Source organism: Gadus morhua, chromosome 2 (assembly GCF_902167405.1).
Source record: "Gadus morhua chromosome 2, gadMor3.0, whole genome shotgun sequence".
Classification (NCBI taxonomy): Eukaryota; Metazoa; Chordata; class Actinopteri; order Gadiformes; family Gadidae; genus Gadus; species Gadus morhua.
This window is the reverse complement of record NC_044049.1, coordinates 10,039,693-10,055,411: the sequence shown is the minus strand read 5'-3', so window position 1 is coordinate 10,055,411 and position 15,719 is coordinate 10,039,693. Positions and strand designations below refer to the sequence as shown.

The 15,719-nt window shown below is 41.1% G+C and overlaps 3 protein-coding genes across 3 annotated transcripts; 1 reads left to right on the top strand and 2 right to left on the bottom strand.

Annotated features, from left to right (window-relative positions):
- Nucleotides 1-1,176: 1,176 nt before the first annotated feature.
- fzd2 (frizzled class receptor 2) lies at nucleotides 1,177-3,740 on the bottom strand. Its single transcript, XM_030345207.1, has one exon. It carries the CDS (start codon nucleotides 3,502-3,504, stop codon nucleotides 1,876-1,878), a length of 1,629 nt encoding a protein of 542 aa, XP_030201067.1. The 5' UTR covers nucleotides 3,505-3,740; the 3' UTR covers nucleotides 1,177-1,875.
- A 1,799-nt stretch (nucleotides 3,741-5,539) lies between these two features.
- On the top strand, nucleotides 5,540-13,106 carry moto (minamoto). The gene is made up of 8 exons (XM_030346649.1): nucleotides 5,540-5,719; nucleotides 5,813-5,919; nucleotides 8,065-8,216; nucleotides 9,112-9,219; nucleotides 9,379-10,984; nucleotides 11,068-11,199; nucleotides 11,514-11,679; nucleotides 11,784-13,106. Exons 2-8 carry the CDS (start codon nucleotides 5,854-5,856, stop codon nucleotides 11,960-11,962), a joined length of 2,409 nt encoding a protein of 802 aa, XP_030202509.1. The 5' UTR covers nucleotides 5,540-5,719; nucleotides 5,813-5,853; the 3' UTR covers nucleotides 11,963-13,106.
- Nucleotides 13,026-15,365, bottom strand: ccdc43 (coiled-coil domain containing 43). The gene is made up of 5 exons (XM_030346662.1): nucleotides 15,142-15,365; nucleotides 14,560-14,650; nucleotides 14,259-14,394; nucleotides 13,958-14,013; nucleotides 13,026-13,839 (listed from the first exon to the last, which is right to left on the bottom strand). The coding sequence occupies exons 1-5, from the start codon at nucleotides 15,313-15,315 to the stop codon at nucleotides 13,652-13,654; spliced, it is 645 nt and encodes a 214-aa protein (XP_030202522.1). The 5' UTR covers nucleotides 15,316-15,365; the 3' UTR covers nucleotides 13,026-13,651.
- Nucleotides 15,366-15,719: the final 354 nt, after the last annotated feature.

Here is a 15,719-nt window from a genome sequence, read left to right as displayed (position 1 = left end):
ATGTAGTTGTCAAGACAGATGCTTTGTTTGTGTTCACCTGTCGATTAAGTTTATCCCAATGCAATCAAGGTTTCTGTACACTTAAACAATGCAACAACTTCCCATAAAACCCTATTTTTTTTTCCATTGCACCCCCACAAATCGACTCCTGCAATCCCTTGACTCTCTCTCTCTCCCTTACTTTATCTTCCCTTCTCTGGTTCAGCGTTAAGCCAAGAAGGCTGGCCATTAAGTAGAGTTAAACACAGGAAGCGGGCCTTCAGGCACGGCAGCGCTGTTTACACAGAGCTAGTCGGGTTTCAGCGGCACTTTGAAGTGATAAGCGCACAGGAGACTGTCTGTCACTGAGGCAGGGGCCCGAGTGCTGTTCCTATTTACCCCTCTCACATTCTCCCCACAGTGATCCACTGAGCAGAGAGGGAGAGGCAGATGAAGGAGAGGAGTGAGTGGAGAAGAAGGGGGTTGGCTAGATTTATATTCTTGCTAAACATGGGTCTTCAGTTAACTTTGATCACTGATCATCACCTGTTTTGACCCGTCTGTTACTACACCCCCCCCCCCCCTACCAGTGGAATACATGGCATACGTGTTCATTATATTGTATCTTATATAATGGCTTAAGCTCTCACGTCACAATAAAAAAATACTCACTAGGTGGTCGCATATTCTAAATACATGTTGTAAAAACCTTATGGTAGCTTAATATAAGAAATTGCATACTGTTTAGTAGACTTTATAAAGGTTGGACTTGTATACCTTGGAGCTTTCCAGCTAGGGATTTAACTATTTGTTTTGGTCCGTTTATAAACATAGATATTGTGGGTTTGAATCTGCAACTTACTTTTGGCTTTCACTGTTGTTTGGATATGCAAGTATGAATGATCTCTGAGCTAAACTGAGAGCACAGACAATATCACAGGGTACAACGAATAACAAAAACGTAAGATAATTCTATACACCAACATAGCAATCTAAATTGCTGGAGTCAACACTGAATAGGAGAATAATTTAAACCATATAAAAATAAGCCCACTTGTATCACTCCAGAAACCAACATGCTGATGAGACTGTTACCTAATACCTTACTTATACCTTAAAATAGTCATGCTTAATCTTTTCTCCAGCATTCTATAAATGCATTGAACGTTAGTACTTTCCAAAACAGAACACCAGAAGCTGTGTAATAAGCAGCATTTTATTGGCAGCTGCCTACCAATAGGCACAGAGGTACTCAACTGTCAAAACAGCAAATACAAAAAACTTCACTGTAGTAATTAATAAAAATAATTATAGGCCGTACATGAATGTTGCGATACACAACTTACATCGACTTTACATGATTAAAGAGACTGACTGTAACTCAATAAAACAATACAAAAAATATATATAAAAAAGAAAATAATCAATGTAAGAAGGATCCCGTATAGTACAACAGTTTGTGTGTGGGGAAAAGAGTTCATGCATAATTCAAGTGATAAGGTAGTGATAATACCATGTCGTACACTTTATTCCAATTTTGAGTTCTAAATGTTAAGTATATCCTCAATCCGAGTGCTACTCTAATTTATTTCACTGAAAAGTGTAAACAAAACAGTACCATTGGTATTTTTTGCATCACTATGCAAGGTAACGCAAACATCGACAGACAAAGGAACAATGAACTTAGAAAATAATAAGGTTCACACAACCATTATTTACAATTTCATGTTAACAGCGAGGAACCATCACAACCAGTAACTCAATAAAGGCTCATTCACTTTCTTGGTGAACCTCCATTCTACCTTTTGACAACAGTGGCTGTGGGTTACACACGTTTTTGTATAAAACCCATGTTGGTTCTCCTATTTGGTGTGCTGGCACATAGCAAAAACACTCCTACACTGTTGTCTCTCCTTGCTGGCTGTTTACCAGCCTGGTGTAGAACTTGCGCCAGGAGTGCAGTGTCTTGCCGGACCAGATCCAGAACCCAGAAGTAATGCCCACGATGAGGGTCATCAGGTACTTGATCATGTACACCGTGAAGTCCGGGCTCATGTGGGGTCCAACCTGCGCCGGGCATGGGATGGCCAGGCCCTTGCAGCTGTGGCGCACCCAGCTACGCTCCCAGTGGGGGCGGAAGGCCTGCTCGTAGAAGAAGCAGGCGATGACAATGGTGGCGGGCACCGTGTACAGCACGCTGAAGACGCCGATGCGTACCATCAGCCGCTCCAGCTTCTCCGTCTTGGTGCCGTCGTGCTTCATGATGGTGCGGATGCGAAACAGGGACACGAACCCGGCCAGCAGGAAGGAGGTGCCCGTGAGGAGGTAGACAAAGAGGGGTGCCAGCACGAAGCCACGTATGGAGTCCAGGTTGTTCATGCTGACGAAACACACACCACTGAGGACGTCCCCCTGGATCTGTCCCATAGCCAGGATGCTGATGGTCTTGACAGCCGGCAAGGCCCAGGCGGCCAGGTGGAAGTACTGGGAGTGGGACTCGATGGCCTCGTGACCCCACTTCATGCCCGCGGCCAGGAACCAGGTGAGAGACAGGATGACCCACCAGATGGAGCTGGCCATGCTGAAGAAATAGACCATCATGAAGAGTATCGTACATCCCTCCTTTTTTGTGCCTTGGACAATGGTTTTGTAGCCCTCTGGCGTGAAACTGTCATTGCACACCACCTTGTCCCCCAGGAAATAGCCCACTATGTAGGCTATGGACAGCATCGAGTAGCAACCAGATAGGAAGATAATAGGTCTCTCTGGGTATTTGAAACGCTGCATGTCGACCAAGTATGTGGTGACTGTGAATAATGTGGATACACAGCAAAGCACTGACCAGAATAAAATCCATATGCGTGCGAATTTGATCTCCTGTTCACCGAAAAACATATATCCTGCACTCCGTGTGTTTTCACAAGGAGCGGCGCAATCCAATTCGCCTAGAAATTTATAATTTAGATATGTGGGGACTTGGAGAACGGAAGGACAACGAAACTTTTTCGTTAACGTATCTGGATGGCCGTTAACATTTGTTGTTCCTGGCACTGGCACGAAAACCGGGGGCACTGGAGTCGTGGAGTCGTTTTGCCCAACGCAAATGTTCCCGTTTCCCAAAACAGGAAAGTTTTCGCAACGGAGACGTTCTGGCCATTGAAAGCCAAACTTGTTCATGAGCGCCTCGCAGCCCAGCTTTGCCCTTTCACATATAGAGCGACATGGTGGGATGGCTTTTTCCAGAACAGTACACACAGGCGCATACATAGAGCATAAAAAGAATTTCAACTCTGGTGAACACTGTACCTTTACCAGAGGATAGAATTGGTGAACCTCTAGTCCGGCGTCTTCTTGATTATAATGACCCACCAAATTGGGCATAATCGTTTGGTTATATGCAATGTCCGTGCACAATGGTATTGAAATAGGCTGGCAAAATCCATGCTCTGGTGGAGCTATTCCGTTGTCCGCGGCGGAATATGTAGCTGTCGTGAGCAGAATAACCCAACTAATATGAAACAACATTTTCGTGCCGCGTACTTACGGTTGTTCAGTTAGTTCAAATTAGAGTAAATCCCGGAGAGGGAACATTCGTCGCCCGGTGCGAATAGCATTTGAAGACAAACTCTTATTTTTAGAAGAACTCGTGGACCGCCACTATCTTTTCCTCAACGCTACCCTGCTCCGCGTTGCTCTCTGACTTCATTGGTTGACGCGACACAGCCGAAGCACTGAGACTGTTTTAAGTTCCCCTTGAACTCAAAGTAAAGGCAGGCAATGGTCTTGCCCCCGCCCAACATCACCACCTCCTCTACAGCGACCGACAACACATTATATGTATATGTATATCTATCAATATATATCTATCTATATATCTATATCTATATATATAAATCAATATCAACAATATAGAGAGCGTTTTGTCTGTCTGTCTGTCTGTCTGTCGGACGGACGGACGGACGGACGGACGGACGGACGGACAGACAGACAGACAGACAGACAGACAGACAGACAGACAGACAGACAGACAGATAGATAGTAAGATTAATGATATCTGATATATGTCTATATCTGTCTGGCTATGTCTATATAAACAAACGTATAGAAAACTTTTTTTATACATCTATCGAGAGTTGCCGTAGGTCCGCACCTTCCGGTAGACCCCCAGCGGGACCTATGAGATTGTAAAATGGGTTTAAATGGAGAGAAAGTGATTATTTCTGGTCCCAGTCTTTATCTGCCCTGGATTACACATATGTTGTTTGTGGATTTAAATGATAATTTTTCATGCCAAGAGTTTGATCGTTTATTGTGCAATTGTTCAGTTAAAGGCTGTAGAGAAAACACAATGCGGAAGACGCGTCTCGTATGTGACGTCACGTTCCCTGCGACTGGGGTGGAATAGCTGAAGATCTACACGTGCCCCGATAATGGTTTTCACCTCTTTCAATGCCGTTATCCTCCGCTTGGGAAAAAGCTCTGAAGTGGAGCAGAGATCGCTGTCCGTACAAAAGTGGTGGTGACGTCTATCATTCGCGTCGAGAGCAGCGAGGGGCTGTAGTTCACAAAGCAAAACCTAACATTATCATAATTCCTCGCAATTTTTTTTTTTTCTTTGCATGATTTTTTTTATTTAAACCCACAAACAACCTATGTGTAAACCAGGCCATATAAAGACTGGTGCATTCTCAGTGGTTAGTTTAATGCACTATATAGTGGACTTAAATTACGCAAAATTTGCGTAATTTAAGCAATTTAAGCTTGCATGTTACTCCCGTATACCACAATGCAATGCGGTCGTGTTTTTCCGGAGAAGAAGCTGAATAACCGCGAAAACGAATACGTTTAATAATGGAGTCTCCGGCTTTCGTTTAGAAATGTCCAACATTTATTTGGGATTTAACATAGAAAATGTAACATTCGAAATTAATTTAAAAAAAAAAAACGTGACCAAGGAAATGTAACATTCAACATCAATACAAGCTTTAGCTTTCCTCGTGAGGGACCGGTTTGTTTACTTGATGTGGGCTCTAAATTAAATGTATTATTATTATTATTATTATTATTTGTCTGCTTCACACGAATACCCGGCCATTTACTGACACAAATGACGTTTAGAAATGTTCAACGTAGTGTCCGAATTCTCGTTTGTTCGTACTCTATATAGTGCACTATATCATAAACACTATATAGGGAATAGTGAGTGAGTGAATAGGGAACGATTTCGAAACCAGCTATTATGTTTTCTCTACAGCCTTTAACTGAACAATTGCACAATAAATGGTCAAACATGAAAAGCATGTTTGACCGCTCTTGACATGAAAAGTTATCATTTAAATCCACAAACAACATGTGTGTGTAATCCGGTGGATATAAAGACTGGGACCAGAAGACAATTACTTTCTCCATTGAAACATATTCATATTTTTCGATCTCGGTCCCATGGGCTCTACTGGAAGAGGCGTGACTGGATGGTTGCCATGCAGTTCGTTTTTGTCCTTCCCCCACTTACGTTGATTGGATGACTGATCTTAATAGGTCGATACAGCCACGAGCGCACGGCACAGTTGAGAATGAGAAGTTCGTCGGTTGTGCGCGCGGATCATGTTAAAACGACTTTCTCAAGCAGTTTGCCTGTTGTACTCTTATCTCTTTAAAAAACTATGATAATGAAATCGTGAAAACCTCATTAATTACCCAAAACATTAACTTGCGTTATGTACTTACGTTATGTACTAAGGTAAGTTGCCTAACTTATTATTTTTTATCTATTACAAACGTTAGGTTAAAAATGCCCGATATTCTAATGACGTATTTGTATGGCTTTCTCTAGGTCAATAATGTGTTAAAGAAGACTGAAATCAGTAAGTTAATATGGCATATCAAGGCTTTCGGAATACATATGAGTCAATTCCGAACGTTTCTACGAACAAGTACAAGGTAAGCCAAAGTACGACAAAGGCCTACGTGATTTAGGAGATATCAGATGATGCGATGGAAATCATCGACAACTATACGCGTCGCAGCATGTGCATTTTGCGTGTGGTTGGGTGAGCCACCTCATCGTGTGCTCCATATTCCTTGAGCATGCTAACATTGTTATGCCAGAAAGGCTCATAAGTAAGCAGCCCCATTTTCTATCATGGACATATTAAAGATCGGACAGCGGATTAAAAAATGGCGCCCATTCATTCCTATGAAAACTGCGCGGGGCAACATCAGGGGGGGATTTGCTTCCGGATCACGGGAGCCAGCCACGCCCTTGTCCAGGACGTGCTGGATGCATACATATTCTCGTGTTCTAGCATTGTTACTGTAGCATCATAAGCAAGAGGTCTATCTACACATCCCTCGGCGACTTTAACTGATAAAAAGTAAACACAGTGCCTAAATACATCAACGTCATTCATATTAAGTAAAAGGAAAAACCTCGGACACGAGATGTTAACTGAGCCGTACACTGACGACTGAGCCCTCTCGGATGCCGGGCCGAAACAACATTTACTTCACTACGACTCCTTTCATTTGCCCTAAACTCCTTCTCCTGCAAATAAATAAAACAGCTAATAAAACGCTTGAGGTAGCGTTTTGGAAAGAGAGGACTTGCATTTTATTAGTACATGGTATAAAGATAATTATGAGCCTTTGATTGTTATCAAGATATTTTTTGCGGAGTCAAATTCCTGTTCCCCACTTTTATTGGAATGAACGGAGATATCTACTTCTGGGCCCCTTGCTGCAATACGAGGCTATGCCGCTGAGCACTGGTGGATGGCGGGAGTATGCACTGCTACTCGGGGCTTGGATTCAAGGCTCTGGTCCGCTTGGAAGCGGGCTTCAAACTGGCTGATTTTGTCCGATTGAGTTTTAGCGGTACTTTTTTGGAGACCTGCCAATGCGCTGTTTCTAAACTCGGGTGTTGACGATTTGTTTTTTTCCTCATTCACTTTCAATATCCAATAATTATTTTTGTAAATACAAAATAAATGTACACGTTTGGAAAAGTCGCAGGAACGGAGCAGTGCACTGCTTAACTGCTATTGTAAATTATTATTTTTTCTGTTTTTCTTTTTAATTTAGCTAGTCTTCTGTTATATTTTAAGGTGCATTGTAGCACTTTGAAAGTGTAAAGTGTGTTATAAATAAATTGTATGTGTGCAATTCTTTGCAATGGGCTTGGTTTTAATACTTACAACATTGTGGTAGCAGATAATTACCAAAAGCAGGTGGAAGAAGAAAAAACTATAGTGTGGCTTGCTTTGCAACCACACTAATGATTATATTATTACATTTATTAATGCCAATGGGCGTATGCCAAAACTTGCTATTCATCATTCTGCTCAGTGAAATCTGATGGTAAACCAATAACTTTATTGAAACTTAAAAGGTTCTTTAAAATTGCACCTAACTTCACTTAATTTACTATAAGTGAGAATTTTATATTCTAGCTTTGTGCAGTGGCAATGCTGTGGAAATTGAACCAGAGCTTAAAGGAATAATCCATATTTGGCACTGTAGAAGAGCCTAGTGGGGGCTGTTGTCCAAGTGAAATGTGTGGGCGGGTTAGGATTAGGGTTAGGCTAAAGTTACACATCCACCTACTGTATACGTAATTTGATGCCCATGTGTTTCCAACCTGTTGCTTACCAGCCCACGGCATCTTACTATTTCTCAAATAAACACATTCCAGTAAACCAAAGGGACAAATTCTGACAAACTCAGCCTTTCATTCATATTTCCACCCCTCTTTATAGTGAGGTATGAGTTATTAAATGAAAATGAGATCCACATGTGCAGTGTGTGCTTATATGGGACATGGATTTCTAATATACAATTTACCCAGGATTTTCCACTGAGAGATGTCTACTTGTATAACATGCATCAATAGGTTAACTCAGATAATCTTTAATTATATTGAGGTATGTTTGTAGCTCTCTGACAATGCTCATGTATCATTACAAATACCATTTGACTTGCAAGGATTTCTTATAATTAACTTTATATATGCCGATTCTTGAAATAATCACTTTCATCAAGCTAGGTCTAGCTAATATTGTCTTACAGCTCCTCTTTTTTGCTTTAAAGGCATCCCAAACACAAGATGATGGGGGATATGGGAGTCTGGGACAGCCTCCAATCCCTACTCCTAGCTTCAACCTGCCAGAAAACCACAAACCGTGGCCAAACAATGCCGAAGATCCCTTTCAACTTCTGCGGTGTTCCCAAAACAGTACCAGGTATTAATAATAACACGTCAAAATATTAAATTATGTAGAATACGTTTAAGGACAATGTATATGATTCGCAAGTTTATAAATGTTAAGAACAAGAATGATTAAGTAATAAAGTAGCTAAAACACGAGAGTGAGAGGTGAGAGCCCTTCACAAACCTTCTGTGACACAACATGGAATGAGGAGATGAGTCTTATGTAGATTTGAACCAATGCTCCAACCAATGTGTTGTGTAGGGCTGGGATAAACGATTATTTTTTAAACGATTAATCTAGCGATTATTTTTTCGATGCATCGATTAATCTAACGATTCATTTTTTCAGTCCGATTCGATTATCGATTATCTCCCCATTTATTGACTAATAGCAATTTATACATGTTGAATTACATATCTGAATGAAAAAAATATCAATTCCTTAACTTTTCAATACATGTTTATTGCCTTTAAATTCCAAAATAAAAGTGCAAAGTAATGCATTCTTAGAATTCTATGGTGCTCGGTCATCTGCAGCTGCTACCGGGTGGCGCCTCTTCAGGTGCTGGTGAATTGCCGTGGTGCTAGAATGGAAAGTCATCTCCATTTTGCAAAGACGACATATCACAGAATCGTTTCCTTTTACATTAAATAATTCCCATACTTTAGAGGAACGAGTGCGTGGCGCCTTGCACTTATGAAAGTCTGAGGAGCCAATCGCGTTGCTACTACGCTCCAACGCCGGGCATTTTTATCTATTTTTATTATTTTTTTTAAATCGACGCGCATTTTTCGCGTCGACGTAATTTATGCGTCGACGTCATCGATTACGTCAACGCGTCGTCCCAGCCCTAATGTTGTGATGACTTTTATGAAGGATGCTGAATGATGTCTAAATACTTTGTTCTCATGTCTTCCTTTTCAAGAAACCTGTCCGATGCAACTGATTGTGATAGTGTTGCTGATTTAGATGGCCTTGTTTCAAACATTTTGGAAGATGGCGATTCATCTGACCCCCTCAGCCACACCAAAAGGTGTGTCTTTTGCTCTAATAATGGTTACTTAAGAAAAAAACAACTTAATTATGCATCACAGTAATTAACTAGGGCAAAACATTTTCAAAAGGTGTAGCCTGTGTGGTATTTTATGTTAGTTGATGATGGATTTATTGAATAAAATCTCACTTCTTTCAGGAATTCATCTAAATTCACATCAATCTGGTCTCCCCAGACGATAGGCAATGATTTGCTACATTACTCTCAGTCCGCATCAACAGAAGCAAACCCAGACTTCGACCAAGTACAAGGGCCGGTCATTTCTAAAGAAATTAATAACAGTTTTCAGCAGTTCTATGGCTTCAACACCAGCAACCAAAGGCTTTCTAAGTCATCCAATGGCGACATGGATGGCTACAAGCCCCACTCTCTGAAACCAACTAAGCCCCAATGTCTACCAATTCCCAGCATGGAGAACGGTTTCCTGTCTGCAATGAGGGAAAGTCAACTTATTGGGAAAAATTTCCCGATCCAGAAAAAAGCCTTTGGTCACCAAGGCGAAATGGACAGCCGTTTAGTTAATGATTATAATGACAAATATATCCAAAGCAGCCCCGAACAATACCAGCAAAGTTCACCGCAGGATGTCAACAAATTGGTCAGTCCTTTTATAGATCTAATGGCCACTAAGAAAATAATGGTTGAAGAGAATAACCATTTTAAATTGACCAATTCTGCAATGTCTCCAGACAGTGCATTGAGAACACCAGTAAAAAGGGGTCTGGGGGGAGATATAGGTCCAGTGCAGAGAAATCCAAATGAGGGCTTCATGCTACATGCATTCCAAGACAATTATCGTTTCCAAGGTCATGACACAAAGCACATTCAGCAATCAACTTCCAATTCTGCTCCATGTAACCCCATAAAGTCATACCAAAGTAACATAATAACCCAAAGCCTAACCGCAACGCCTAATGTGAACCAGGTTCTTAACCAGTACTCCCAGGATCAGATGCAGCAAAGCCAGCTGACAAACATGGCTTCTAGGGACAGAGGTTATCTGCCCTTCAACCAACATCAACCAGTCTCAGAGTTTGGACCTGGCACATTTCCCCCAAATCAGAGAAGCCCATTTTACAAGCAGGACTTAAGCAGAGGGGATGGAAGAAATGTCCACCATGTACCGGGACAGAGCCAGCTGGGCATGAGTACAGAACCCTTAAGAAAGGCAGATGTTGACGCGGGGCTTCGGGGAGAGAAGAGCAGGCTGCATAGTACTGCTGGTGCTTTTGTTCAAGATGGCTTCCTCTCCACTCAGCGCACAGAGTGCAACACAAGAGTCCCCCGACATGGTCTCCCACAAAGAAACAACTTCTACTTCCCCCAATCAGGAAACACATATGGCTCTCAGAGATTTGGTGTTGGCAACAGCACAGCAGATACTGGGAAGCTGCCACAGTTTGTGCCCCATACATACCCTGTGAGTGATCCAAGGCCGAGCTCCTTCAAAATGGGTGTTAACTCCAACTCTAACCTGAGCTCCAGACCCTCTCAGCCCTATGGAAGTGGGCCGCCCTGCCGGGACTTATGTGACAGAAGGCCAGAAGGAGAATTCGCAGCCTTAAAACCCGACATCGCTTTCCAGATGGCCCAGAGTGCAGGGGGGGGTATGTATCCTGATATGGCTTCAACTAAGTCACCTCAACCGATGACCAAGAACCGAGGAGGACCTATGAGTCAGCTCCACTATTATCTGGAGGAATGCTGTGATCAGTTAGCATGCTTGGAGAAAGAGAGGAAGAAGGTACAGACTAATGATCCTAAATAACTAACTTGGTTATGCACGATAATCTCAAGTTTATAACCTCATGCGATTTGTATTTTTAGTTTGTGATCCTTAACAAAACATTTGCTGGGAGACGGGCTAACGTCGCAACCAGCAGTCTTCTGCCGAAAATGCCACCCAACCCCTCCAGAGTGGACCGTCTCATTGTTGACCAGATCCGTGAACATAGCAGGGTGAGATCCCAGAATCCCTAGTACTGTTTTCTTCCATTCTTTTCTTTTACAAAAATTTAAAAAAATATATAAAACAGTTACGTTTACGGACCAGGTTTTTCAACCCCAACCAACCCAGCAAGAGGTACTTGGGTCCCAGCCCCAAGGTCCACAGTTTACTTATAGGAACCCTTGAGCAAGATGCACAACATTTATCTGTACCTAACATTAATCTGAATTCATGTGGGTTGCTTCCCATAAAATAATCTGCTTAATTTTCAGTAATTCTAGCAGAAAAGCGTAAGTGATCAATCTCTGGTTTCTATGTGCTACAGGTGTTGAGCCTTCTGGATCAATTGGACCCCCTGAGCAGCTTACCCTTCCAGGGCTACATCCACTCAACTCTTGACCGTCATTATAAGGCCATCATTTCTACCCAAACCAGACGCAGGGAGGAGTGTATCAACTTAACCGGCCAGCAGAAGCAGGGAAGCACTCAAGGTAGGGACCACACAGGTAGACCAGCAGCAACGCCGCAGCGTTGGGACTGTTGACTAAAATCATGGATTTTCTTTTAACCAGATATGCCCTTTATTTTTTGACAGACATCATGCCGTTGGCCATGGCGTTGAAAGACTTATGCAGCGCAACCAGGAAAACACGCACAGCCCTGTGGTGCACCCTCCAGGCCACCGTCCCCATGTCTGCCGGCGTACTGGATATCCATGGTGATGCCGAGACCCCCGCGGTCACAGAGGAAAGCATCCCAGCAAGAAGGTTGTAGTTCTTAACAGGGATTCATCAGCAACGGCTTGAAACATTTGGTTTGAGAGGTTTGCCAAAGACATGTCAAGCCTTGTTTGTGTTAAAAAAACCCCGCTACAATTGTATCCCAAATCATTCCTAGGATTTAAGTGGCGTGGTAATGAAATCAAGGTCAACAAGACTACCATGAAATGAGAACTTGAGATAGTCTGGTGCCTGAGGCACTAGACTATCCCAAAGCATTCAGGAACTTCTGGTTGGATAGCTTTTGTTCGTAAAATGTTATTTGTCAACCCATATCCTGTAATCAATATGATAAGTATGTGCGCTATTTATTTAGTTTTAATTTGTTATTTATTTAAAAGAAACCCGGGTAACACTTTATAATAAGGTGCCACAATAAATAGCAAACTAGTCATTACCTAACCCTTTGTTAATATTTGTTAATTGTTACTAAAATATCTATTTGGAACAAGTTAAGTTTTTTCATCAATTAATTAGTTTGCATAACCCTAACCCGACCCTAACCCTAACACACGGCCCTAACCCACAACCCTAACCCTAACCGCGACACTGGTCAGGGAAAGAATACGATTAACTTGTGCCAAATAGATATTTTAAGTAATAATTAACAAATATTTATAAAGGGTTAGGTAATGACTAGTTTGCTATTTATTACGGCACCTTTATTATTAAGTGTTACCGAAACCCGATAGCCCGGAACGATAATCATTTGAAATTAACTCTACAAATAACAAATAACATTAGTCAAACCAATTTGATCAGAAGTTCAGAACATGGACCAAAATATACCTTGCATGTTGTGAAGTTATAAAGCTTTTTAGAATTAGTAACAAATGATGATGTTTGCCTATAGACTATCATTGACAAATATTTGGGTGTTTGAACCTGTCCTTTGCTAGTACATTTTAGGGTTGATTGTCTAGGTCATACAACTAGCACGATGTTATCACTGCTCCGTTATACTTTGAATTTCCATAGTTCTCTCATTTCTAAGTTTTTGTTGTCGTTACATTTACCATTTAACTAGATCCATCATCAACTCAACAAAACGGAAGCTGTTATCTGTTGAAAATGTTATTTTATTTAAAATGTTGGTGAAATAACTCATTGTTAAAATAAAGTTCAAACATTTAACCATATTACAGAATGTTTGAGGTAATTGAGTAGTAGTCGTGTTCTTATTCTCATACAGATGTGCATAGACTGAAACTCTAATGCAAGTGGTTATGAATACTCAACATGTCACCAGTTGGCTTCATGCGAACTCTGACATTCACATTGGATCTTCACAAGCTATCGGCACTAAGCAACCAATGTTTAAGGTTTGGTACATCATTTACAAACCCACTTCTCCTTGAATCGTATTTATTTCATTCGATGCACAGTGAGTGTACTACACATTTTGTATGAGCTGGATCCTAACATCGGGAAAATCTAAATCTTAATGACCCAAATAACACTGACAGATGTGATCATCTGAACTGATAATTTGTTTACTGGTAGATCTTCAAGGATCAGCACAGAAATAGGCAGTTGGTAAACGTATCTCTACACCAAAAGATAGCAAATTGGGTCAAATTAAATGTAGGCATTAACCAGACCACGAATAGGATAGACATCAACAGTGCTGGAATTGTTTTAGATTTTACTTAGTAACATCCTTGAAGTGCTCTTTTGTATTTTTTTATCTTTTCCGTTCACCTTTCTGTGTGCGCTTTTTCTCCTTGTCTTTTCTGTCTACCTTGGCCAGTTTATCCTTCTCCCGTTGCATCTTGTCTGTTTCCTTTTTCTTCTGAGAGTCCTCCCGGGCCTGATCCCGCTTCTCCTTCTGCCTGTTCAATACCTGCTCCACATTAGTGTTCTTGAACAAGGCTGCGGTTATCAGTGAAGGAAACTGAGGAGAAAACTCTGCTGTGCCAGTTGACTATAAATTAAGTTCAGGTACACATAAGATCAGACTCCACGACAATATGACTCATGAAAAGGATACACTTCTCACCTCCTGAAAAATGGGCATTACTTGTGGCCTCCTCTTCTATACCTTCAGTGCTTGCATTAAGGAATTTAAATAACAATATAAATTGACATAGGATCAATGGCTCAGTCCAAATTATTTTGCTATTTTGTTGGGAAAATACATGGTTAGCGTGAATCAATATTCATAAAGCAAAGCCAAAAGTGTCATTGTAATTGTGTACAATATATCACCCAATCTATCACCACACAACCATCAAGTCAACATAAGCAATGGATGAACTGCGATTTGGACTGCGCTGTAAAATCAAGGATATTCTTCTTCGTCTGTGATATTGGCATATTGAGCCAGGACAGCCTCTTTATTTGTCTTGGAGTCTCCGGAAACCTCTTTCGGTTTCACCACGATCTGGGCCTGCTTCTCCATCAGACTGGCAATGGCTTGAACATCAGCTAAATGGTAAACAAGAAAATGATGTTTTAATGTGCAATTTATATAAATAATTTTTTATTTTACAAGATTCCAGATTGCTGTCAATATTCATTCAGGTTGGCATAAACGCATTTTTCTCACAATCGTCATCGGTTTGTATCATGGGTGTATAGTAAGATACTTGCCATCATCATCGTCGCACTTAGTTGATCGATTACAGTGTTCCGTCCACTGATTGATAATCTGTTCGCAGACATCTTCGAGCGTGTCACCCTCCTACCAACAAACAGCAAAAACAACCTCTTACGAATAAAAAATTAAGTGCTTTGCAATTGTAACCTACAAGTATTTGGTATGGAGCACAGTATTGGTAGCTATTACAACCATATACCTATATATATATATTGATTACAACATCATGATTGGCGAGTCAATCTTGAGTCTGCATTAAACTCAAATTAGATTTTGGAATGTTTAGGACTGCTCAACAAACTTACATTTTTTATTTATGCGCAATCCTTAAATGGTAAGACTTAATTAAACGCTATTTATAGACTTGGTGGGCTATCTGCCACACCTTCCTTAATATACCAAACACCATTGACCCTATGAACGGAGTTCATTAATCCGCTATCATAACACTTTATTCCGTGACGGTCAATTTAAGAGATAATTAATAACTAGTACTGACAATAAATCCTAGTAGAAAGTAACTATATTGCAACTTAAGACGTAGCGGTAGTTGACATGCTGCTGTAAGGGTTTACCAAGAATGCAGAGAGTATTCCTTGAAGCGTTTCTAATTTCTCTTCTTCGCATTCCACTTCTTGCAAGACTCCTAAGAGATATGCTCCGTACACCTCACGATCAATTTCCAACGAATCTAGGCGATCATTTAACCATTTTTCAAACTCGCCGGCGTCTGCCACGGGCGCAGCCATGTTGGCCGATTGGGGTCCTTGGACACGACGCTGTTGGCCTGTTGATTGCCTGTGAGTTTCAATCAAACGTGGTATGCAGCAACATGCTATGTTGTCGTAAACAGTTGTTCGATTATTTACTCTGACATTGATATGTGTATTCAAAATAAAAAGATGACCAATATATTTTACTTTCGGAAATTAACAGTAAGTTGACCAGATTCCGGAATGTTTATGATGTTGAATGCCCACTAGAGGGCGACAAAGTTCTTCACGCGAACATACCCAGACACCGGTATGCTTCTAATGGTAATTAATGATAACCTCAACTGTTTTTAACATATTAGGAGTTGTAAGTCCCTAGGTTTTTGTAGGATATAGCATATGCCTGTCTAAGTCTTAATTTGTCCTTGGCGCTTCAACAT